General features: G+C 42.5%; 1 protein-coding gene across 1 annotated transcript in view; it reads left to right on the top strand.

Moving 5' to 3' along the window:
- The first annotated feature begins 256 nt into the window (after positions 1 to 256).
- PDE6A (phosphodiesterase 6A) overlaps positions 257 to 24,403 on the top strand; it is a 70,024-nt gene continuing 45,877 nt past the window's right edge. Inside the window, exons 1-5 of the mRNA XM_007447511.1 lie at positions 257 to 730; positions 8,602 to 8,754; positions 9,372 to 9,461; positions 11,167 to 11,307; positions 21,641 to 21,715. Of these exons, the coding sequence (XP_007447573.1) occupies positions 257 to 730; positions 8,602 to 8,754; positions 9,372 to 9,461; positions 11,167 to 11,307; positions 21,641 to 21,715 (933 nt within the window). The remainder of the gene's footprint in view (positions 731 to 8,601; positions 8,755 to 9,371; positions 9,462 to 11,166; positions 11,308 to 21,640; positions 21,716 to 24,403) is intronic.

Below are 24,403 nucleotides of genomic sequence, written 5' to 3'. Positions count from 1 at the left end.
AAGCTCTCACCTTCTCCCATCTGGGGCCCAGAAGCATATGGAACACCCTGATCCTCATAATCCTTGTTCTGAGGAAGTATTAATGATTTAATCTCCCAAGCTCACTCTCTCTCCTCTGCAGCCACACCAGTGAGATTCACAGATAAGACCCAGAGAAGTCTGGGCTGGAGCAGAACGCATCCTGACTCAGTTCTGTCACAAAAAAAGAGGCCAGCCTCAGCCCCCTCCACAGAAATAGGCAGTAGAATTCCCAGCCATGGGCGAGGTGACGGCAGAGGAGGTGGAGAAGTTCCTGGACTCCAATGTCGGCTTTGCCAAAAAGTACTACAACCTCCGCTATCGGGCCAAGGTCATCTCGGACCTCCTGGGGCCCAGGGAGGCAGCCGTGGACTTCAGCAACTACCACTCGCTGAACAGCGTGGACGAGAGTGAAATCATCTTCGACCTCCTGCGGGACTTTCAGGAGAATTTGCAGGCCGAGAAATGCATCTTCAACGTCATGAAGAAGCTGTGTTTCCTCCTGCAGGCAGACCGCATGAGCCTGTTCATGTACAGGGCCCGAAATGGCATTGCGGAGCTGGCCACCCGGCTCTTCAACGTCCACAAGGATGCTGTCCTCGAGGAGTGCCTGGTGGTGCCCGACTCGGAGATCGTGTTCCCCCTGGACATGGGAGTGGTGGGCCACGTCGCACTCTCTAAAAAGATCGTGAACGTCCCCAACACAGAGGAGGTAACCTCTGCCCTCCCATGAGAGGGAGGGCAGGGAGGCATTATTCCATGGGGTTCTGGGGTGCAAGTGGGATGGGGAGCTGCTAGCCACCAAGACTAGGCTGGTGACAACTTGGCACTTTTCTTTCCTTTTTTTTTTACTTGTTTACTGATAACATTCTATTTTGAAAAAAATAATCAAATTTAGAAGAGTTCAAAAATAGTACCAAGAACTGTATATCTTTCATCCAAATTCACCAACTGTTCACAACTTACCACGTTTGCTTTATGCCTCCATTTTTTCCGACCCATTTGGGAGTCAACGTATCTTTTCAATCACAGGTACTTTGCTGTGTATTTCCAGAACAAGGACATTTCTTATGTATCTGAAGTACAATGATCAAATTCAGGAAATGTGACACTGATACAGTACTATTATCTAATAAACAGTCCATATTCAGTTTTTGCCAATCATCTCAATGATATGCACATAGCACTGTCTCTTTAGTCTCCTCCAATCTGAAACAGTTTCTTGATCTATCTTTGTTTTCCATGATGCTTATGTTTTGAAGGGTGCGGGCCAACTATTCTGTAGAAATGTCCCTCCATTTGGGCTTGTCTGAAGTGTCTTCATGTGTAGATTCAGGCTATGCATTTCTGGCAGGTATATCATAGAGGGGATGTTGTGTTTTTCTTCATGCTTTGCATCGAGGGACATAGGATGGCAGTCTGTCTCATCACGGAAATGTCAAGTTGACCACTTGGTTAAGCACTTGGCTCTGTCTTCTAAGAGTCCAGTGTTCCGTGGGATTCTCCTGGCAGCTCTGAAAAAGACTTCTTTGATCACCTAGAGCAAATCACTTAATGCAGTTCTCCCCATAGGCCTCTGCCAGGGTCAATTCCTACTAATCCTTCAGACCTCAGCTTAAAGTTCACTTCCTCAGGGAGACCCTCCCAGGTCCCTTTGTTAGTTTCCTTCCTAAAACCTTCTATCACAATAAGGCCTGGAGGCCAGGGACCATGCCTGCCTTATTCTTCACTTTATCCCAGGACGCAGCAAATGTCTGGGACAAAGCATGCTCAGTAAACACTTGGCAAAAAGACTCACAATCAAGTAATTATGCAATAATCCCTTTAACACCTGGGCCTTTGTGGGAAATGGTTTTCTCTGAAGCACACTGGGCTGGATCTCCCATGGGGTTCATCTCTCCTTGACCCTCCGGGGGTAAGGGTAAAGGTTCTGCACCCCAGGGGCTTCCCTGAGGACTCATCCAACTGGACTGGAGTCTGTTTTCCCTTCAATTCTCTCTAGACTTTAACTGTAGCCAACATGGGTTGTCACAGTCTTATAACTGATTATCCTTGTTTTACAGATGATGAAACTGAAATCCAGAAAAGTTAAGTAACTTTTTCTCCGAGTCACCGAGATAGAAAGTGGCAGAGCAGGGATTTGAATTCAGGCACTCTGGCTGGTGCCCACACCCTTCACTGCTCTGCTGTTCTATACCTCCTCCTTATCTAAAATACGAGGGCATTAAACTAAGTGCAGTTTACAACAGGTCATTTCAAATTGCATGGCAGAAAGTTAAGATGTTAAGCTTTGAGGTCAGATCTGGGTGTGTATCAAGACCCAGTCACTTTCTAAGAACATGGCCTTGGCAAATTGTTTAGCCTGTTTGGGCTCACTTCCTAATTTATAAAACGGAGGGAGATACCTAGTTTCTCTAAGTGCTGTTGTAGGATCAAATGAGGGAATTATTTCTCATCTAGCAAAGTTCTTGGCGCATAGTAATGGCTTTTACTGGCAGCTCATCCTCCTTGTTAATATTATTACTATTTTGTTGTTGCTGTTAAGGGTCTGTTTACTCTAAGGGATGAATGCTGTACCAGGTCTGCGTGGGATTTGGAGAAGAATCCAGTCCTGCCCTTCTGGAGCTTTCAGTTTAGATTCTATTTGTGGGGAAAACAGAGAACAGAGGAGCCGAAAGCTTCTATGGACCCTGGTGTTGAGGGATTGAGGATTTAGGAAGGTTCTCTAATTCTAAAATATCCCTAAGAGTTTGCTGAGCCCTGCGCTAAGGAACAGCTTGCTGTTTCCTGTTCAGCCCTGAAGTTCACTCTGGACATGATGGCTGTGCTTCCCCAGAAGATTTCTGGACATGCAGCCTCCTTGGTGGGTGCCCTCAGACTTGGAATGAAGTCAGTCCAGGTCAGCAAGCCTGTGTCCTTCACACGTGCATGTGTTCTTCCTTGAGATATCGTACTTTATTTGGGCCTTTGGATAGAAACTAGGAGTTGGATGGAGAAGGGGCAGGAACATGTTGTATACTGGGGTCTGGGTCATCCCTGAACCACCAACAAGTGATACTCTTAGCCTTTAGCTCCACCCCCGGCCCCCAAAACCTGGGACATGCTTATAATCACTGAATTTTAAAAATGTGAAACCATAAACGGAGTTTCCCAGGGTTGGAATGTGGCTCCCATGCTCTAGCACATTCCTACTTATCCTCGGGCTCTCCTCAGGGAGACTTGTCGTTAGGGCTGCCAGATAAAATATAATACGCCCAGTTCAATTTGAATTTTAGATAAGCAAAGAGTACTATTTCACTATGTGGTTCGTGCCATCTCAAACTGCCAATAATCAATGTTGTGGTTGGACTAGGCCTTGTGATTCTTACGATGAATGCAAGATACCCTTCAGCACTAACCATCAGGAAACTTTGAAAAAATAAAGGTTTATTACTTACAAGACCTGGAAATTACATAGCACACCTGGGGCCACACAGGGAGGTCTCAGGTAGAGTGGGGTCCAGCCTAGAGATTTTTTTTTTTTTTTTTTTTTTCGGTACGCGGGCCTCTCACTGTTGCGGCCTCTTCCGTTGCGGAACACAGGCTCCAGATGCGCAGGCTCAGCGGCCATGACTCACCGGCCCAGCCGCTCCGCGGCATGTGGGATCTTCGCGGACCAGGGCACGAACCCGTGTCCCCTGCATCGGCAGGCGGACTCTTAACCACTGCGCCACCAGGGAGGCCTAGGGTTTCTATGGCGGTCGAGGGTAGGGGCATAGGCTTCCACAGGCTCACTTTTTATTAGTTAATTTAACACATAAGAGCAGAAATTTAAATCATGGTAAGAGAAATTAGAAAACAAAAAGTGGTCCCAAATGATCAGTTATCGAGATCAACCAAGATCTTCAAAACAAAGGAGCCTCAGTGGGAGGAGGTGGCCTGGCTCTTTATCTCGTGTGTGGCTGACAGCAGCGCTGTTTATTTGAGATAGCCAAGTAGCCATCTTTGAGGTGGATGTCTCAGCAATCAAAGCCTAAGTCATGCACTTAAATTACAAAAGTGAAAACAAACAAAAACAAAAAACTACAAAAAGTGTCAAGCTCACACTACCGTACACCCTCTGCAATATTTACGATATACTAAAAAATTACTTACCTGAAATTCAAATTGAATTAGTCATCTTGTGTTTATCTGCTAAATCTGGCAACCCTACTTGCCATTCAGTATTTGTGTATTTATTCTTTACCCTTTCTCCTTAGGAAAGCCCAGAAGGCCTGTTTGTTCCTGTGCGTCTTATTTACCACTGGTCCCCAGACCTAGTCCAGTGCCTGGGACAGAGTGGGTACTCATTACAGTTTATTGAGTGAATGAATAAATGATGGCCCTGTCCCAGTGGGCTGTGATATTGTGATTTATAAAAAGAAATATTTATTTGGTCTTTGTCCTGGTTCCTGGCACAGAACTGATCCTTGTAATTTCCTGAGTGATAGAACCACCTGACACCGAGCTCCTAAATCCCTTGGAATTTCCTAGGTGGTCTTTTGTTCTAATGTGGGGACTCTTGGTGGACTCCTGGATGGGGGCCGGTCATGAGAAAGATAAAGGCATGATTAGATACTTGGAACTTTCAGCCCATCCCCCATTCTCTTAAGGAGGGGAGAGGGGCTGGAAATGGAGTTAATAATCTATCATGCCCTTGTGATGAAACTGCCATAAACATCCATAAAAGTACAGGGTTCACAGAGCTTCTGGATTGGTGAACACATACATGTGCTGGGAGGGTGGCGCATACCCCAACTCCAGGGGAACAGAAGCTCCTGCACACAGGACCCTTCTGGATCTCACCTTATGTATCTCTTCATCGGACTGTTCACCTGTACCCTTATTATACAATAAACCTGTAAATGTGAATACTTCCCTGAGATCTACGAGCTGTTCTAGCAAGTTATCAAACCCAAGGAGGAACCTCGATTTATAGTCAGTCAGGCAGAAGTATAGATGGCAACCTGTGACTTGTATTTGGTATCTGAAGTGGGGGCAGTCTTCTGAGACTGAACCCTTTCACTGGTAGGTTCTGATTCTCCAGGTAAACAGTGTCAGAACTGAACTGAATTGTTGGATACCCAACCAGTGTCAGAGAATTGGCCAGTGTGGGGAAAAAACACCTATGCATCTAGTTTGAGAAGTGTTGTGAGTGTGGCAGTAGTGTGAGAGTAAAGGAGAACAATGAGCTTTTTCTAGACCCTGACAAATCCCACTTCTGAAGACTGAACCTGAAAACACTGCCATTTCCAGAGAATCTTACATCTGTTGTCTTGCTCTCCTTCCCTCACTATGACACCTGGAACCCAGCATGCCAGGCCGGAAAGAAACCTTGAGGAGGACCTGGTCCAACACTCCAATTTTACCAAAAGGAAAACTGAGGCTCAGAGAGGTTTCAGCTACTGACAGTTTACTTACTGGCTCATGAAGCCACTCAGAGAACAAGTCCCTCCTTCCTGGGGCGCCAGGACATCACCCATCCGGTGGGGGCCTCCTTCACACTATGGTTTGAATTGTGAGTGCATGTTTTACATGATGTCCCCACTGTACAGTGATAATCCATTGATAACTCATCTTTTTTACTGATCTTGGCATATCCAATGCCTCTCACAGAGCCAGTGCTCAGTAAATATAAGTGAATGAATGAATCAATCCAGGAATGAATCAATGAGTGTATCAATGAATAAATTAATGAATGAATGCAGTGGCTGTGCCATTTACCAGCAGGGGAATAATTGTCTATAAAAACAGGGAAGGAGAGAATTCTGTGTGACAGGGCAGATGTGAGAGTTAATGAATTGTCTGGCTCTGGGCCAAGTACATCATTATTATCCAATAAATAGATGTCATCATGGGATGCGACAGAGCTTGGCACTGTGAATGTTTGAAAAGAGGAGCTGGGGTTTCCAGGAACGAGAAGCAGTCTTGCGTTACATTGGAATAAAATCTAAGCTCTTTACAGTGGCCTCCAAGGCCCTGTCAGATAAGGCCTCTGCCCATCTCTCTGACTTCCTTACCCTCCAATCTCCCTCACTACACTGGTCTTCTTCCTGTTTTGCAGATCAGCCATCTCACTGCCCTCTCCTGGCCTTTGCATTCTCTGTGCTCTCTGCTTGGAATGCATTTCACCTGCCTGGCTCCTCGGAGCCTTCAGCTCTCCGCTTACCTCTTGGAGAAGCGTCCCTACCCACCATGACTGACCAAAGCAGCTTCAACCTGCCACCACTTCCATCACTGTCTATAGCATCATCCAGTTTCTCTCCTTCAAAGCAGCTGTTTACTTGCTTTTTGTCTGCCCACCCCATTTGAATGGAAGCTTCACTAGCGAACATCCACCCCTCTTGTTCACTGCCTAACCTGAGGGTCTAGAACAGTGCCTAGCATACAATAGAAGGCACTCTGTTAATGCTAACTGAATGAATGAACAACTCTGCGCTTTCGTTAGCTCGACTTCTGATTCCTGGGCTTTAAAATAAACAGTTTGAGCTAAATTGTTTCTAAGGCCCCTCCGTCTCTGATAAGCTGAGCTTTTATGACACGGTTGTTTAGCGCACTGTATATGCGGAAAATATAAGGATGACAATGACTATGCAAACACCAGTCAGGTGGCAGCTGTACTATTTGTGAGAAAGTTCCAGGGCCGAGAACTCAGTGGGAGAGAAGGTACTGGTGGATTTAGTAGTATCTGCCTCAGCTGAGGGTAAGGCCCAAGTACTGTTCTCCCTGATGGAAGTGAATATTCCAAGACTGAACTGACTTCATGAAATGCATCTGAGCGTGCCCCACTCAGGCCTGTGTTTAGGGATTCATCAGTGTCCTTAGAGAGCGATGTGGAAAACCTCTGTGGCTAATGCCTCTTTAAAGACTTTGCTTAATCCTTGAACGCTAATTCAAGTAGAGCACTACAGGCTTCTCTTAATTCCTTTACCCTTCACCTGGTTTGAGACAGCTTCCTTGACAATAGTGCCTGTTTATTTAATCCCACTCCAACTGGAAGAAATTAACAGAGGCAGACCACCACACTCTGAACGTCTACGTTGTGGAAAAAATACCGCACACCCGGTTCTAGCAAAGCTCTGTGAATTGGCTCTATGAAATACATTTCCCTTCTCAGAATAGCATGAACTGTACATGTCTGGGCTGGCTTGTGTCCAAGCAATGCTGACCGTTGGGAAACCTCACAGTGCTACCAGGAAACAGAAAGGTGGATTCTTTGGGATTTAAGACAATTCGGGTTCTGTCTCCCATTTCTGACCACCTGGACTGCAACGCCCTGTACTGGCCTCCATGTTTGCCTTCAGGGTGAGGTGTGGGGTGTGTGTGCTCCTCTGTATTTCCACTGCTTTGAGCCAACACTTTTGTCCTGCGTTACTAGTACTGATTTATCTGTGTGCTGGCCTGAATCTTAGTCTTCTCTGTATCCCTAGCGCTTAACCTAAGGCCTGACACAAAGTGGGACTTCCATTAAGATTTGTGAAATGGGGGGCTTCCTGGGTGGCTCAGTGGTTAAGAATCTGCCAGCCAATGCAGGGGACACGAGTTCGAGCCCTGGTCTGGGAAGATTCCACAGGCCGCGGAGCAACTGAGCCCATGCGCCACAACTACTAACCCTGCGCTCTAGAGCCCGCGAGCCACAACTACTGAGCCCACGTGTTACAACTACTAAGCCCACGAGCCACAACTACTGAAGCCCGTGCACCTAGAGCCCGTGCTCCGCAACAAGCCACCGCAATGAGAAGCCCGCACACCTCAACAAAGAGTAGCCCCTGCTCACAAGTAGAGAAAGCCTGCGTGCAGCAACGAAGACCCAATGCAGCCCCCCAAAAAAAAAAAAGATTTTTGAAATGGGGATATCCACTGGACTGGCTGTGTGGTGCTAGAACTGGATTGGGAAAAAAGCTGAAAGTAACAAACTATTTGTTTCAATGACCTAGACCCAGGTCTGCCCTTATCCAGCCTTCTCTGAAAGGCAGCAGAGCTGAGGGCAGGTTCTGGAATCACACACACAAACAAGTAGTAAGTAACGTTAACTTTCTTGAGTTTCAGTTTCCCCTGCCGTAAGATGGACTACTAATGGTCCCATCTCACAGGTTATTGGGAGGAATAAAGTGAGCTGATGCAGGCAAAGCGCCACACACAATACCTACTAACTACTGTGATTATTATACTCACTAAGGTCTTTTCTGCGCTCAAGTTCTATTTTGGGCTAAACTGCCATCACCTCAAGAGAGCCTTCTCGAAACCTTCCTCCACAGATATAGTCAACCCTCCACCCCCATCCTTGGGCCCCTACAGTGCTGTGCTCACATTGTCTCCACAGCCCTTAGTGGGTCGTATTTCAGACTTTCTTCTACTGGATTTTGGAGGCTTCCAGGGCAGAAATCATCTCTAATTGCCTTCCCCCGCTAAAGCGGAGTAGATGGAAATGTCTTCATTCTTTTGTCAACAAGAGAATGGGGACCCCCCTTACCCTACCCCTACCATGGGCACCTGGGGCTCTGTGTTGTTTTACTGTCTTTGCTCTTCATCTGCCCACTCAGGCTTGTCTCTGTCTTCCTTTAGGATGAGCATTTCTGTGACTTTGTGGACACCCTCACAGAGTATCAGACCAAGAATATCTTGGCTTCTCCCATAATGAATGGGAAGGACATGGTGGCCATAATCATGGCTGTGAATAAAGTGGACGGGCCCCACTTCACCAAGAGAGATGAAGAGGTAAGAATGCTTTAGAAATTGCTGGGGTGGCCATGCTAGCACATTCTCCCAGCTCACAAATCCTCTGAACCTTGCTATTCGGCCTGGCCTCGGTTTCCCCATCTGTAACACAAAGAAGTTAGTAGTCTGATGCTCTGTGAGGAAGGTAGGGCAGCATAATCATTAAGATGTTGGACTTTGGAGCCAAGAACGTAGGGAAAATTGTTCTTGTTCTGCTAATATCTGTTTGACTTGGGCATGTTGCATAAATTTCTCTGAACCTCAGTTTTCTTATTTGTAAAATGGAGATCATTTTTTAGTATCTCTTATACAGAGTATCTATAGTATCTCTCGAGGTAGTTGTGACGACCAAGTAAGATAACATACATAAGTGACTTATCACAGGGCCTGCAAACTCAATAAATAGTAGCAATTTTTATTAACGTAGACATTCTACATTCTGTGAGTTTTTCCCTCTTACAATGCATCATTTTATGAGTCAGCTTCCATGATCCATCTGTTCAAACTGTCTCAGATGAAGCTTTGAAAATGTTCAGACTTATGTGCTGATGGTGGAAGTGGCCACAGGAGGAATTTCTCCTTCTCATCTGTTTCCCCTCATGCTGTTTGATTTTCAGATTCTTCTCAAGTACCTCAATTTTGCAAATATAATCATGAAGGTGTTCCACCTGAGTTACTTGCACAACTGTGAGACACGGCGCGGCCAGGTAAAGGGGTTGGCTCATTGGAATGGACTGGATGTGTCCTTTTCCTGAAGCATTGATATGCTCAGCTGGAAGGGCAGTGATAATAAAAGGTCCTGGGAACCATCATACTGTCTCTGCTCAGCACCTCTGTGGTTCATGAGGTAGTAGGTGTTTGTAAAGCTGTATCCCAGGTACATGTAAAAGTATGAGATTAGATCACTCTGTAACACCATACACAAAAATAAGCTCAAAATGGATTAAAGACCTAAATGTAAGGCCAGAAACTATCAAACTTTTAGAGGAAAACATAGGCAGAACACTCCATGACATAAATCACAGCAAGATCCTTTTTGACCCACCTCCTAGAGAAAGGGAAATAAAAACAAAAATAAACAAATGGGACCTAATGAAACTTCAAAGCTTTTGCACAGCAAAGGAAACCATAAACAAGACCAAAAGACAACCCTCAGAATGGGAGAAAATATTTGCAAATGAAGCAACTGACAAAGGATTAATCTCCAAAATTTACAAGCAGCTTATGCAGCTCAATAACAAAAAAACAAACAACCCAATCCAAAAATGGGCAGAAGACCTAAATAGACATTTCTCCAAAGAAGATATACAGACTGCCAACAAACACATGAAAGAATGCTCAACATCATTAATCATTAGAGAAATGCAAATCAAAACTACAATGAGATATCATCTCACACCAGTCAGAATGGCCATCATCAAAAAATCTAGAAATAATAAGTGCTGGAGAGGGTGTGGAGAAAAGGGACCCCTCTTGCACTGTTGGTGGTAATGTAAATTGATACAGCCACTGTGGAGAACAGTATGGAGGTTCCTTAAAAAACTACAAATAGAACTACCATATGACCCAGCAATCCCACTACTGGGCATATACCCTGAGAAAACCATAATTCAAAAAGAGTCATGTACCAAAATATTCATTGCAGCTCTATTTACAATAGCCCAGAGATGGAAACAACCTAAGTGTCCATCATCGGAAAAGACAAAGACCTACTAGAGAATGGACCTGAGGATATGGGAAGGGGGAAGGGCAAGCTGTGACAAAGCAAGAGAGAGGCACGACATATATACACTACCAAACGTAAGGTAGATAGCTAGTGGGAAGCAGCCACATAGCACAGGGAGATCAGCTCGGAGCTTTGTGACCTCCTGGAGGGGTGGGATAGGGAGGGTTGGAGGGAGGGAGATGCAAGAGGGAAGAGATATGGGAACATATGTATATATATAACTGATTCATTTTGTTGTAAAGCAGAAACTAACACACCATTGTAAAGCAATTATACTCCAATAAAGATGTGAAAAAAGCTGTATCCCAGACTGATTGCATGAACAAGCTTTCAAGTCAGGCAGCTTTGATTTGAATCCTTGCTAAGCCATTTACTAGCTCTAATCTAAGCAAATCACTTAACCTCTCCGAGCTTCAGTCTCCCCATTTGAAAAATGGGGAAAATTATGGGATAATGTATGCAGGGCACTTGTGCTCAGCCAACGTTTGTTATTATCATTCTTATTAACAACCTAGGAGATAAAAGAAATGGGAAGAGTTGAACCCAGTAGAAGCTGCCCAGTTATTCACCTCTCTGAACCTCAGTTTCTCCATCTATAAAATGGGGACAATTATTGTATCTCTTGGTTATTGTGAGTTGCTGCTTTGTGCCTCAGAAACACTGACTATGCTTTTGTATTTCTTCAGATACTACTGTGGTCTGGGAGCAAAGTCTTTGAAGAACTTACGGACATTGAGAGGCAGTTCCACAAAGCCCTGTACACAGTCCGAGCCTTCCTCAACTGTGACAGATACTCCGTGGGGCTCTTGGACATGACCAAGCAGAAGGTGAGAAGACTTCAGGAGCAGACATATCCAAGAACAGGTTAAATATATATGAGGTGGAGCCCAGACTTCTATCACAAATTCAGTGCTCAGGGAAGAGTCTGGGAGGATGTGGATGGTTGTGAAAAGATTTTCATAGGTCTTTTACACTGAGAAGAGGACTACCAACCTTTAAAGAGGAAAAGTCATCCTAGGGCACAGGGGAGTAAAAATAACCTGTATCTTCCCTAGTCTGTTGGAAAAAAATAAGTATGTGAGAAGAAGGTGTGATAAGGTGGCGAAGGTAGGTGATAAAGAAGTTTCCATGCAGGATGAAAGTCCAGAAAGAAGAAAGTTGCCAACTTCAGGAATTCTCAGAAAATGCACTCAAAGGTGGGCAGAAACCTTTCCTATGGCGTATGGAGCCCAAGGCTCATCCAGGCAATTGAAGTGGATGCATATGCTTAGATCTGGCCCCTCAGAATGCTCTGGGGTCACGTTGGCTAAGGTGGCAGAGACTCAACTGGCCCCCAGTCATGTTCTTCAGCTATAGCTTTTCCTAAACCAACTCTCCCATTGCTCTTTCTCTACCTGTCTCTGCCTCCTGGAGCTAATCATTTTCTGCCTTGGAGCAGAGTTCCAGAGTTATCTAGATATGTGATTTCCTCTCCCAAAGTCCCAAGATCCCTGTCGGTTTCATTTTGCGTGCTTTGTCATGCTGCGTGTGGTACACAGCCCAGTGGAGACCCTCTAAGTATTTGGTCGAATGAATAAATGAATTGCAGAATCCGGGGTTGGAAAAGAACTTAGGTCTAGTCCAGAGGCGCCCAAATGTGACAGTGAATTAGAATCTGCTGAAGAACTGTTTAAAAATTGCTGGGCTAATCATCAAAAAGTCTACAAACAATAGATACTGGAGAGGGTGTGAAGAAAAGGGAACCCTCCTACACCATTGGTGGGAAAGTAAGTTGGTACAGCCACTATGGAGAAGAGTATGGAGGTTTCTCAGAAAACTAAAAATAAAATTACCATATGATCCAGCAATCCCACTCCTGGGCATATATCCGGACAAAACTATAATTCAAAAGATAAATGCACCCCTATGTTCATAGCAGCACTATTCACAATAACCAAGACATGGAAGCAACCTAAATGTCCACCGACAGAAGAAAGGATAAAGAAGATGTGGTACATATATACAATGGAATATTACTAAGCCATAAAAAAGAATGAAATAATGCCATTTGCAGCAACATGGGTGGACCTAGAGATTATTATGCTAAGTGAAGTAAGTCAGACAAAGACAAATATCATATGATATCACTTATATGTGGAATCTAAAAAAAAATGACACAAATGAACTTATTTATGAAACAGAAACAGACTCACAGACTTCAAAAACAAACTTGTGGGGCTTCCCTGGTGGCGCAGTGGTTGAGACTCTGTCTGCCAATGCAGGGGACACGGGTTCGAGCCCTGGTCTGGGAAGATCCCACGTGCCGTGGAGCAACTGGGCCCGTGAGCCACAATTACTGAGCCTGCGCATCTGGAGCCTGTGCTCCACAACAAGAGAGGCCGCGATAGTGAGAGGCCCGCGCACTGCGATGAAGAGTGGACCCCGCTTGCCACAACTAGAGAAAGCCCTCGCACAGAAACAAAGACCCAACACAGCCATAAATAAATAAATTAATTAATTTAAAAAAAACAAAAAACAACAAAAAAACAAACTTATGGTTATCAAAGGGGAAATGTGGAGAGGAGGGATAAACTAGGAGTTTGGGATTAACATATACACACTACTATATATAAAACAGATAATCAACAAGGACCTGTAGCACAGGGAAATCTACTCAATATTCTGTAATAACCTATATGGGAAAAGAATCTGAAAAAGAATGGATATACGTATCTATATAATGGAATCACTTAGCTGTATACCTGAAATTAATACAATATTGTACATCAACTATACTCCAATAGAAAATAAAAATTAAATTTAAAAAAGAATAAATAGAAAATCTAACTAGACCTATAACAAATAAAGAGATCGAGTTAGTAATTTTTAAAAAACTTCCTACAAAGAAAAGCCCACAGCCACATATTTTCATGGATGAATTCCACCAAATATTCAAAGAAAAATTAATGCCAATCCTTCACAAACTCTTACAAAAATAAAAGAGGATGGAACATTTCCCTACTCATTCTATGAGGCCAGTATTACCCTGATACCAAAGATATCACAAGAAAAAACCCTACAGACCAAAAACCCTACAGAATACAGATGCAAAAACTCTTCAACAAAATACTAGCAAAATAAAACCCTGGTCACATATAAAAACCATGGTCAATTGATTTTCAACAAGGGTGGCAAGACCTTTCAAAGGGGAAAGAATAGTCCTTTTAACAAATGGTGCTGGAACAACTGGATATCCACATGCTAAAGAATGAATTTGGGGTCCTACTTCACATCATATACAAAAATTAATTCAAAATGGAGCACAAACCTTAAACTATAAAATCTCTTAGAAGAAAACATAGATGTAAATCTTTGTGGCCTTGGATTAGGCAACAGTTTCTTGGATATGACATCCAAAGCGCTAGTAACCAAAGGAAAACCAGATAAATTGGGCTCCATCAAAATTTAAAACATTTGTGCTTGAAAGGACACTAATGAAGAAAGTGAAAAGACAATCCATAGAATAGGAGAAAATATTTTCAAATCGTATGTCTGATAAAGGTCTAGTATGTAGAATATAAAAAGAACTCTTAAAATTAGGAGTATGGACAGACTTAGAGAACGAACTTATGGTTACCAAGGGGGGAAGGGTGGGGAGAAGGGATAGTTTGAGATAGACGTGTACACACTGCTGTCTTTAAAAATGGATAACCAGGTAGGTCTCTGCCGGAGACGTGGGGAAAGTGAGGGGCCTGCGGGCCTGGGTGCACCAGGCTACCGTGAGCAGAGGCCACGCCGGGCCCCAGGCCCCCCACGTGGGAGGCAGCCCCTCTGCAGGCCTCAGCTGGCGGAGTCGGGGGGACGGAGTGGCATGAATGCCAATGTCCTTGCTGGGACCACGAAAGACCCCAGTGCCTTGGTGCTGAAGATGGGCATGGACGCAAGGGGCATCACCTCCATCAGGAGAGGTGTCGAGGCCAAGGCTGTTTTGCCCAAGAAGGAGAAGCTGAAGCTGAGGTGTAAGAGGTGGCTGTAGAGGGATGCAGTTTCAATCCCTGGTCTGGGAACTAATCGCATAAGCAGCGGGGCAACTAAGCCTACGCGCTGCAAATACTGAGCCTGCACGCTCGGTGCCACAACCAGAGAGAAGCCCGCGCACCACAACGAAGAGCCCACGTGCCGCAAGGAAGAGCCAGTGCAGCCAAAATAAAATTTTAAAAAATAAATAAAATAAAATAAAATGGATAACCAACAATGACCTACTGTATAGCACAGGGAACTCTGCTCAACGTTATGTGGCAGCCTGACTGAGTCACTCTGCTGTGCACCTGAAACTATCACAACATTGTTAATCGGCTATAATATAAAATAAAAAGTTAAAAAAAAAATTAGGAGTATGGGATTAACAGATACGAATTACTATACGTAAAATAGATAAGCAACAAGGATTTACTGTATAGCACAGGGACTATACTCAATATCTTGTGATAACCTATAATGGAAAAATATATATATATAACAATCACTTTGCTGCACACCTGAAACTAACACAAAATTGTAAATCCACTATACTTCAGTTTTTTTTTAAGTTTGATGTTTTGCTCGTGAAGGGGAAAAAAATAAACCTCCTACAGCTCAACAATAAAAAGATAACCCAATTAAAAAAAATAAAGTAAAATGAAATAAATAAACATTGCTGGGTTACACGATAGTCTGCCTTTTTTACATAATGTTCTGTGAACATAATTTTTATCAGTACATGTGGATTTTTTTAAGACAACATACATACACATAACATACACACAGAAAAGAGCACTAATTACAGGAGAATAGTTCGATGAATTACCACAGAATGAACATCCCACTTAACTACCACCAAGATCAAGAAATAGAACATAACTGGCCCCTCAGAAGCCCCTTTCTTACCCCTTTGCAGTAACTCCCACCCCTTCCTCCCTAAAGGTAACCACTATCTGACCTTTAAAGCCATGTTAGTTTTGCCTGTCTTTGAAGTTCATATAAATGGAATCATATAAATACATACTCTTTTGTGTCTGGCTTCTTTTGATCAACATTTGGGTTTTAAGATTCATTCTGATTGCTCCTCATAGCATTAGTTCATTAATCTTCATTCTTGTGGAATATTCCATTATATGAATAATCTGCAAAGTATTTATTTATTCTACTGTTGATGGACATTTGCATTTTCGGGTTTGGGCTTTTATGAATATTGCTATTATGAACACTCTAGTACATATTTTTTGGTACACAGTTGTACCCATTTCCCATTTCAGTTAGGTATTTACCTGGGAGTAGAAATTCTGGGTAATAGCTTTTTTTTTTTTTTTTTAATATTTATTTATTCATGGCCACGTCGGGTCTTAGTTGCAGCATGCAGGATCTTTCCTTGTGGTACACGGGCTTCTCTCTAGTTGTGGTGCATGGGCTCCAGAGCACGTGGGCTCGGTAGTTTGCGACTCACAGGCTCTCTAGCTGAGGTGCGCGGTCTCGGTAGCTGTGGCACACGGGCTTAGTTGCCCCGTGGCGTGGGGGATCTCAGTTCCCTGACCAGGGATCGAACCTGCGTCCCCTGCATTGGAAGGCAGATTGTCAACCACTGGACCATCAGGGAAGTCCCTAGCTTTTTTTTTATTGAAGTACAATTGATGTACAATATTATATAAGTTACTGGTGTACAATAGAGTGATTCACAATTGTTAGAGAATTACCCTTAATATTACTCCTCTGGGTAATAGTTTTAACAGATATTGCCAATCTGATTTTCAAGATTATTGTACCATTTTACCCTCCCACCAGCAATGTAGGGGGTGTCCTCACTAATACTTGGTATTGCCATCTTACTAACCTAGCCATTCTGGTGGGTGTGTAGTGTTATCTGTTTGGGTATTAACATGTGTCACCTAATGACCAGGAAGCTTTATGTTTATTGACCATTTGGATATCTTTTGTGAAGTGCCTGTTCAAGTCTTTTCCCCATTTTTTTCATTCTATTGTATGTTTTTATCTTACTTATTTGTCGGAGTTCTTAACAAATTCTGGATATGGGTCCTCTGTTGAATGCAACATTGCAAATACCTTCTCTCATACTGTGCTCTCATTATCTTATGTTTTGATAAATGTAAGTTTTAAATTATAATGTAGCCCAATTTATCAATCTTTTCCTTTGTGGTTATTGGTTTTTATGCCCTATTTAAGAAATCTTTCCTGGCCCACATGTGATAAAGATATTCACCTATGTTAACTTCTAAAAGCCTTATTGTTTGAACCTTCACATACAGCTCTACAATCTACGTGACATTTCTAAACTGTAGTGTCAATATTCATTTTTCCCACACAGATATCCAATTACCAGTACTTGAAAAGACCATTCTTCTCCCCCACTGTTCTACTGAAAAGACCATCTTTCTCTATCATACCTCTATCATCAATCAAGTGTCCATATATTGGGTCTGTTTCTGGATTCTTTATTTTGTTCCCTTGGTATATTTATCTATTCTTCTGTAATACCATACTGTCTTAATTATAGTACCTCTATAAAATATCTTGATATGCAGTGGTAAAAGCCCTCTAAGTTTGTCATTATATACTAGAGTTTTTCATCATGTTTTATGTCTCTTACACTCCTTTCTGTATTTCCCGCCCTTTTATATTTTTGTTTTTTAGTTTGAATATTTCTTCTGAGCTATCCATGAATCTTCAGTTGTGTCTAATTGGCTGTTAAAACTATCTATTGAGTTCTTAATTTCAGGTATTTTTCAATTTTAGAATTTCCATTTCATCTTTCTTGGGGTTTCCAGTGCTCTTCTAAAGTTCCCTATTGTGTATTTGATTTCTTGGACATAATCAGTTATTTTAGAGTCTGGGTCTGAGAGCTATAATAACTGTAGATATATTCTATGGCTGTCTTTCTATAGTCTGTTTTATCACTTGATTTTCAGTTAATCCTTATCTTGTACATGACTATTTATTTTTGTTTGAACATTAGAGACATGTATAAAACATTTTAGAGATGATTTGAAACTCTGGGCAATGTTATGTTCCTCCAAAGGCGATTTATGTTACTTCTGGCTAGCGGTTGAGATAAAGGCAGAGCATCTGAATCCAATCAGGGATTGAGCTGATTTGAAGCTGGTCTTCAGTTTTTGCAAGGGATGTTCTGTTTCTGATCCACTTTTACTCCTAGGGTATAAACCGTTAAGAAGGGCCAGCTGAAACCTGGGTTGATTTCAAGGGTCCCTCCTCCTTGGCAGGCCCTGAATTCCAGTTTTATCCTAACTAGCCCAGTAAGCCTGTGCAGCTTCCCAGCTGCTCCACAGCATCTTTGGTATCAGCAAGGCGATCAAGAGGAAAAGCTGAATCAGACATCAGGCTCACATCTCTGGGCTTCCCTTCTCTGTGGGATCTTGGCCCATCAAGTCCTTGCTGCCTTGCTAGCTCTATGATTCCTTCAAACAAATGTTTATATACACATATGCATACATACACATATACAGTCCAGATTTCATAACAATTCTCAGTTGGAGGACTGGTCTGAAACAAACTGGCCACCATTAATAGGAGTAGAAATCCTCTTTCTTTGTTCTTTAGTCCACATACATTTACCTCATTCTTCTAAATAGTATGGTTATACCATAATTAATTTATCCTTTCCCCTATTTCTGGGCATTTAAATCATTTCTAAATAGTCTTGCAATTAAAGACAATGCTATAATGAACAACCTTGGAGTTAAATTCCTGCACACTTGACAGAGACTATCTATAGGACAAAGCTGTGGAAGTACATTACTAAGAAAAAATTTTTATTTTGCTTTCCCAAAATTTTCCCTCTAAAGGCTAAATCATTTTATACTCTCACTCGCACTGCATGAGAATTCCATTTCTCCAAACTCCTGCCAATTGTGTATATCATAAATCTTTTTATTTTTCCTACCTAAATGGGCAAAAAATGTTATTGGTTTTTTCTAATTGTTTTTTTCACTGATTACCAAGTGAGGGTAAATACATTTATATGTTTATTTGTGAGTTAACTTTTCTTCTTCCATATATTGCCCAGATTTTTCTGGGCAATATATGCCCATTTTTCCACCTTTAAAATTGAATTGTCTATTTCTTATTAAAATATAGGAGTGCTTTATCCATGATATAGACTATATCTCTGTCACATAGGCTGCAACCATATTTTCCCTTTCTGTGGATTATATTTTAACTGTGTTTATGACATCTTTCATCATACAGAAGATTTAAATTTTCTTTTATGGCTTCTGCGTTTTGAATTTTGTTTAAGAAAGACTTCCTCAACCTGAATATTATAGTCTGAAATAATCTGATGTGTTTTGATTAATATATTTTCATCTTTCACTCATCTTTTGAAATTATCAATATGTTATGGTATAAGGTAGGGATAAATTTTGTGCCCCCCTCATAATTCCCCATTTAAAGGACAGTCTACCCTTTCTCCACTGTTTTGAAATGCTACCATTTTGATATGCCATTTTAGCATATAACAGATTTCCATATACCCATGGGTTTATTATTCTGACTTTTGCCTTTAAAATAGCTCCCTAAGTGATTCTGGTGCAGTTGGGCCATATACTGATTTTAGGGAACCTCTGGTACTAGTGCAACTGTCCATTTGATTTTTGTAAATTCTTGAATCAAGTATTTTGCCGAATATGGCTAAATCCAGCAATAAGCACTTTTATACTCCTTCAGGAAGCAGCAAATGAATTCGTACAAATGAATGGTTCTTTTTTTTTTTAATCAAAAGAATTTCTGAGTAGTTGAATTCAAAAGAAATCTGGAGGTGCAAATTGAGCACCATTTTAAGGTGTTCAGTTTGCACCTTAAAGGATCTGAACACAGCTCTGAGCTGCAGTGTTCTGCCCTCTGTTTCTTTTGAACTCCCCCCTCAAAAGGGAAAGTCACATTTAAGCAAGAATATCCTGACTTAGTCATCCCCAATAGATGCAACAATCTAGCAATGAGAAGTGGGCTGGGCTGCCTATAATCACTCTAAGAACCTATGATTCTCCACGTCCCCCGACACCACCCCACCCCAGGTAGCTAAGCTCTTACCTGAAGTATTGACACTATGAAAAAAGTCAATAAAGGTCACTGAATTGTACACTTAAACTGGGTGGATCATATGGTATATGAATTATATCTCAAAAAAGCTGTTCAGAAATAAAAGAGAGAGAGAGATTGAGACAGAGGAAGGCAAGCATAAACATGCCCCACATTCCTCCCAACCCTTTGTTGACAGCATCTGCTTCTCCTTGGGACAATCTTCAGAATCACTCAGAGTTTGACCTTGACAGTGTCAGCCCCATGTCTTTCTTCTGGTCTCCTCTAACATTTGTGTTCTCCTTTTATTACTGTTTTGGTTCTTACCCCATCTACCTTACTAAAGTTACTTGAGGGCTTAATTCTCTCCTCCCTGACACAGCAGATTCCTCCAGGGCATAAACTGTGCCTTGCCCATCTCTCTCTATCTAACAGCAAGCATGTTGTGGAGCTTAGGTAAGTCCCCAGTTCACATTTTCACCCAGAATTGAATTGCTTCCTGTTGTTGGTAGTCAAGAGAAGAGCCCAACTGGGCAGAAGGGTGAGGATGTGAAATCTGAATTTCATGTGGAGTCCCTTCTGCTTGCCCTCTGGGTGATATTAGAACAAACCACCATGACAAACATGTTCAAACAAGAGAGAGAGGTCAAGAAGCATCCTGCCCACAATAACCCAGAGCTAGTGGATCACGGTCCCTAAATACCAGCAGATAAATGAACAGAGAGGCACTGGAGGACAGAGGCCTCCTCTGCCAGGCCCAGATTTGGCCCAACACAAGCTGTGCAGCTGCGTGTGCGGTAGGAAAATCAGCGGAGGAGTAGCAAGGGAGCGCCTGCATGGCTTCCCAGGTTCTTCTCCTGGGGCTGTGTGACCACGCAGAGCCTTTGCCAACCCTTTTCTCTCCTCTCTCTGCCCCTGTCTTTGCCAGTTGTCTTACAGGTGTCATCCTTTCCTGTTGGAGCCCAGATATGGGTCTATCCATCCATATTTGGCACCATTGTTTGTCCTTTCTCATCTGGAAAAAAATTTTTTTCCCTGTTACAAAAGCCATAAATTTTATTAGGGAATAATTGCTAAATAAAGTATAATCTCATTCCAATCCCCCGGAGAAAACCAGTTGTTAATGCTTTGTTGTGAATTCTTTGACAGCATTTTCTATATAAACACTGGGGTCACATGATTTATCTATTTTTGTCACCTCACATTTTTTACTCATCAGTGTATCATGGACATCTTTTTAATCAATACCTACACAACTGTGACATCATTGTTACTAGACGTACCATAATTGATTTAATAAGTCCCCTCCTATTGGACACTTAGGTTTTTTTCTGATTTTTCACTGCTATAAATGATACTGCAAGAAACATTGTTCCAGCTAAATGTTTGCTCACATGTTTAGCATGTATTAATACTTAAGGTAAATTTCTTAGCCATAGAGTCCCCATTTTCCCTCTCATGTCCCACAGCACAGGGAGTCTGAGGGTGCTCCAACCTAACTCCCATTTCTTGGCTATTGATTAGATAGATCTAGTACTTTTTTTGTTGTTTTTAAATTTTTATTTATTTTTTGGCTGCGTTAGGTCTTTGTTGCTGTGTGCACGGGCTTTCTCTAGTTGCAGCGAGTGGGGGCTACTCTTCTCTGCGGTGCGTGAGCTTCTCATCGCAGTGGCTTCTCTTGTTGTGGAGCACGGGCTCTAGGCGCATGGGCTTCAATAGTTGTGGCTCGCGGGCTCTAGAGCGCAGGCTCAGTAGTCGTGGTGCAGGGGCTTAGTTGCTCCGCGGCATGTGGGATCTTCCCAGACCAGGGATCGAACCCGTGTCCCCTGCATTGGCAGGCGGCTTCTTAATCACTGCACCACCAGGGAAGTCCCTAGACAGATCCAGTTCTGATGGTATTGATATATCTCAAAGCACAGACATGACTGACATTCTCCAACTCTAGTGAATCTTGTAGCCCTTCCAACCTTTGGTTTCACTGAGCTCTGCCCATCTTCCAGATTTCAGTGATAGATGACTCACACAGGTAGTTTTCTTTTCTAAATCTTTTTCTGATCTACTTTCAAGACACATAATTATTGTTTTTCTCATTCCTAGGAATTTTTTGACGTGTGGCCAGTCCTGATGGGTGAGGCTCCACCCTACTCTGGTCCCAGGACTCCAGATGGAAGGGTAGGTCTCTCTCTAGCCTGTCCAATATGATCAAATGTTTAATGAAATGCAAACGAGTAAGGCACTGTAGGCCCTGCTGAAGTTTCTTTACCACTTCAGTATTTATCTTCTCTGGGTTGGGTTTTCTCCCTTGAAATTATGATAATTCCTTACAATTGCTCAAGCCCTGTAATTTGCAAGGTATTTTAATATCTCACTGGAGTTTCACAATAACCCGGTGGGACTGACAAAGGAGGAATAAATATTCTCATTGCATAGATGAGGAAAGAGCTCCAGAAAGATCAAGCAACCTGCTCAAGGATCCACCCAGCAGGAAAACTGTAGACAATTAAAGCTGCAAATAATCTTAAAATCTAATCTAAAATGTACAAATTGATAGCCAGAAGGTCAATTCCAACCAATAGATAAATATGTTTGGCTACATACGTTTTTTTTAGTTTTTCTTTGTTTTTACCTTAAAACAGTTTTGAATTGGCAGCTTAGCACTTAAAAATCAAGGTATTTCTGATAAACATCTAGATTCTCAGTTTCTTTTCAAAAGGTGGCAGATCAGTCAAAACTGGACCCACAGTCCTGCAGGGTAAATTTGATTGGAGCTGAGTAGCGGCCGCCTCCTTGCAATGTGTGGCCTGAACTCTCTAGTTTGCACAGTCCCCCCGACTCCCTCTTGTACACCCCTGGCCTCCTCCCCTCATTTATGTTTCTATCAGGTCTCTCTTAGCACTTCAGTTTGTGACCTCTGCTTTCCTACTGTTGTTACATTTTAAAGATGAGGCAAAAACACTTTAGAGAAGCTGAAATGAAATGTGTGGGGATGTAAAGATGCAGCAGGGTAAACAGACCTGGCACTCAAATGGCCTATAGAACCTGTGGAATGACAGAATGACTTTAGCTGAGGCCGCATAGAATAGGCAAGCAGCAGAGTCGTGTCCTGAATTGAGTTTTAGTCCAGCGTTCTTCCCACAAAACCTTCCAGCCTGTCTGAAATGGTATGTCAATTTCTGCTAGGACGCCTGATTCCCCCCAGCCAACACTAACCCTACCCAAAATAAAGATAAAGGACAGCGTGTTTATGTGTCTGTGTCCGTGTGTGTGTGTGAGTGTGAGTGTGTGTGTGTGTGTGTGTGTGTGTGTGTGTGTGGAGACAGACTTTATTTAATCTTAATTCAAACTCTAGGGATTTAGAATTAACACCCTGGCCTGTGAGCTTCATATACACACCAGAAAAGATTTCAACCTTGGAATCTAAACTGTCTGTTCTGCTTTATCCAAAATGACCTTTATAACCTGACGCTGTCCAGTTTCAGACTACTCTTTTGCCCACACAATTTCATGATTTCATTTGGGAAGACTGAGTCTTCAAGGCTTACATCATGTGCTGTTGTCAGAAAACTATTTGGGGACATTTTTCCTTTTTAAGTACAGCTTTTTGTGTTGGCATAGTTGAGATGTTACTACTGAGCTTTTCATCTAATTCATATATGAGCTGGACTTCTTCCTAAAATTTAGAATTCTAGGAACTATATAGAATAGAGATCACCATAGCTTTCAGACACCACCAACTTCAATTAATTTCAGTTTCCCGGGCTGCTTTAATATTCAGCTCTCTGAGCTGAGCCCTGAGGTCAGAGGTCATCTCCAACTCCAGGACAGCCAGAGAAATATCACGCTCTAACTTATCCTTTTGCCTACTAACATCACTCTCACACTTTATCTGCCACATTCACATTAGAAATACAATCTTCATCTAGATTTTGACCAATTAACCTCCCCAAAACTTGGTTCTGAAATTCCCCCAAAGCAACCGCACCTCACTTCATCTCCTCTTAAAAATAAAGCGTTGTGTGTGTTTTTTAATTATGAAAAAGGCTAAGTAGACTTCATGGGAAAAAAAAAATAGCACTTCTTTTAAAACTGGTATATTTCCATGCATGATGATTTGGCTCTGGCTGTATGTGGCTCTTTCAAAGACCCTGTGTTACAGCGTCAGCTGCTTAGGTGCAAGGTGACAAAGGCACTCATTGATGGCTTGGTTTTGACTTTCCAAAGGCTGGTGAATTCCTACATGAATATGGCCTTGAAAGCAACTTGGCTGAGCTACAGTGTGTGGAAAAAGTTCTATTTACCTAAAGCACACTGAACTTTTCGTTGCTTTCTGTGAAAGCAAAATTGATTCTCCTGTGGGTTTAAAAGAAAAAGAGTCCATTTCTCACCTTTCTAAAAGAATCTCATGGAGACCCCTGGGTAGGGCAGTTTACCAGGCCCAGGGAGCCAGCAGCTTCCCTGGGAGAGCAGTGAACAGCCCAGGCCCAAGGACAGATGGCCCTGAAGCAAGAAGGCCATCTCCCCCTCCCAGAAGAAAACAGCTCTACCAAAGTCCCAGCAGATAACCGGGCCACCTTTGATTTCTAGAACCGTCCATAGGATATGACCTCACTGTTTTAAAACGTTCTTACCGCAATGTATTTATATTTATTGAAAAAGTAATACATGAGCACAGAGAACAGCTCACACCATACAAAAGAGCACAGCACAGAAATCCAGCCTGCCCTGAGGCAGCCACTGTGCCACTGTGAGCGGTCTACCTTTCCCAAATGTCCACGGACATTCCTGGGGGGTGTGTGTGTGTGTGTGTGTGTGTGTGTGTGTGTGTGTGTGTGTGTGTGTGTGTGTGTGTGTGTGTGTGTG

This window comes from Lipotes vexillifer, unplaced genomic scaffold (genome assembly GCF_000442215.2).
Source record: "Lipotes vexillifer unplaced genomic scaffold, Lipotes_vexillifer_v1.1 scaffold1009, whole genome shotgun sequence".
Lineage (NCBI taxonomy): Eukaryota > Metazoa > Chordata > Mammalia > Artiodactyla > Lipotidae > Lipotes > Lipotes vexillifer.
Note: the sequence above shows the minus strand (reverse complement) of the source record. Positions and strands in the feature narration are given on the sequence as shown.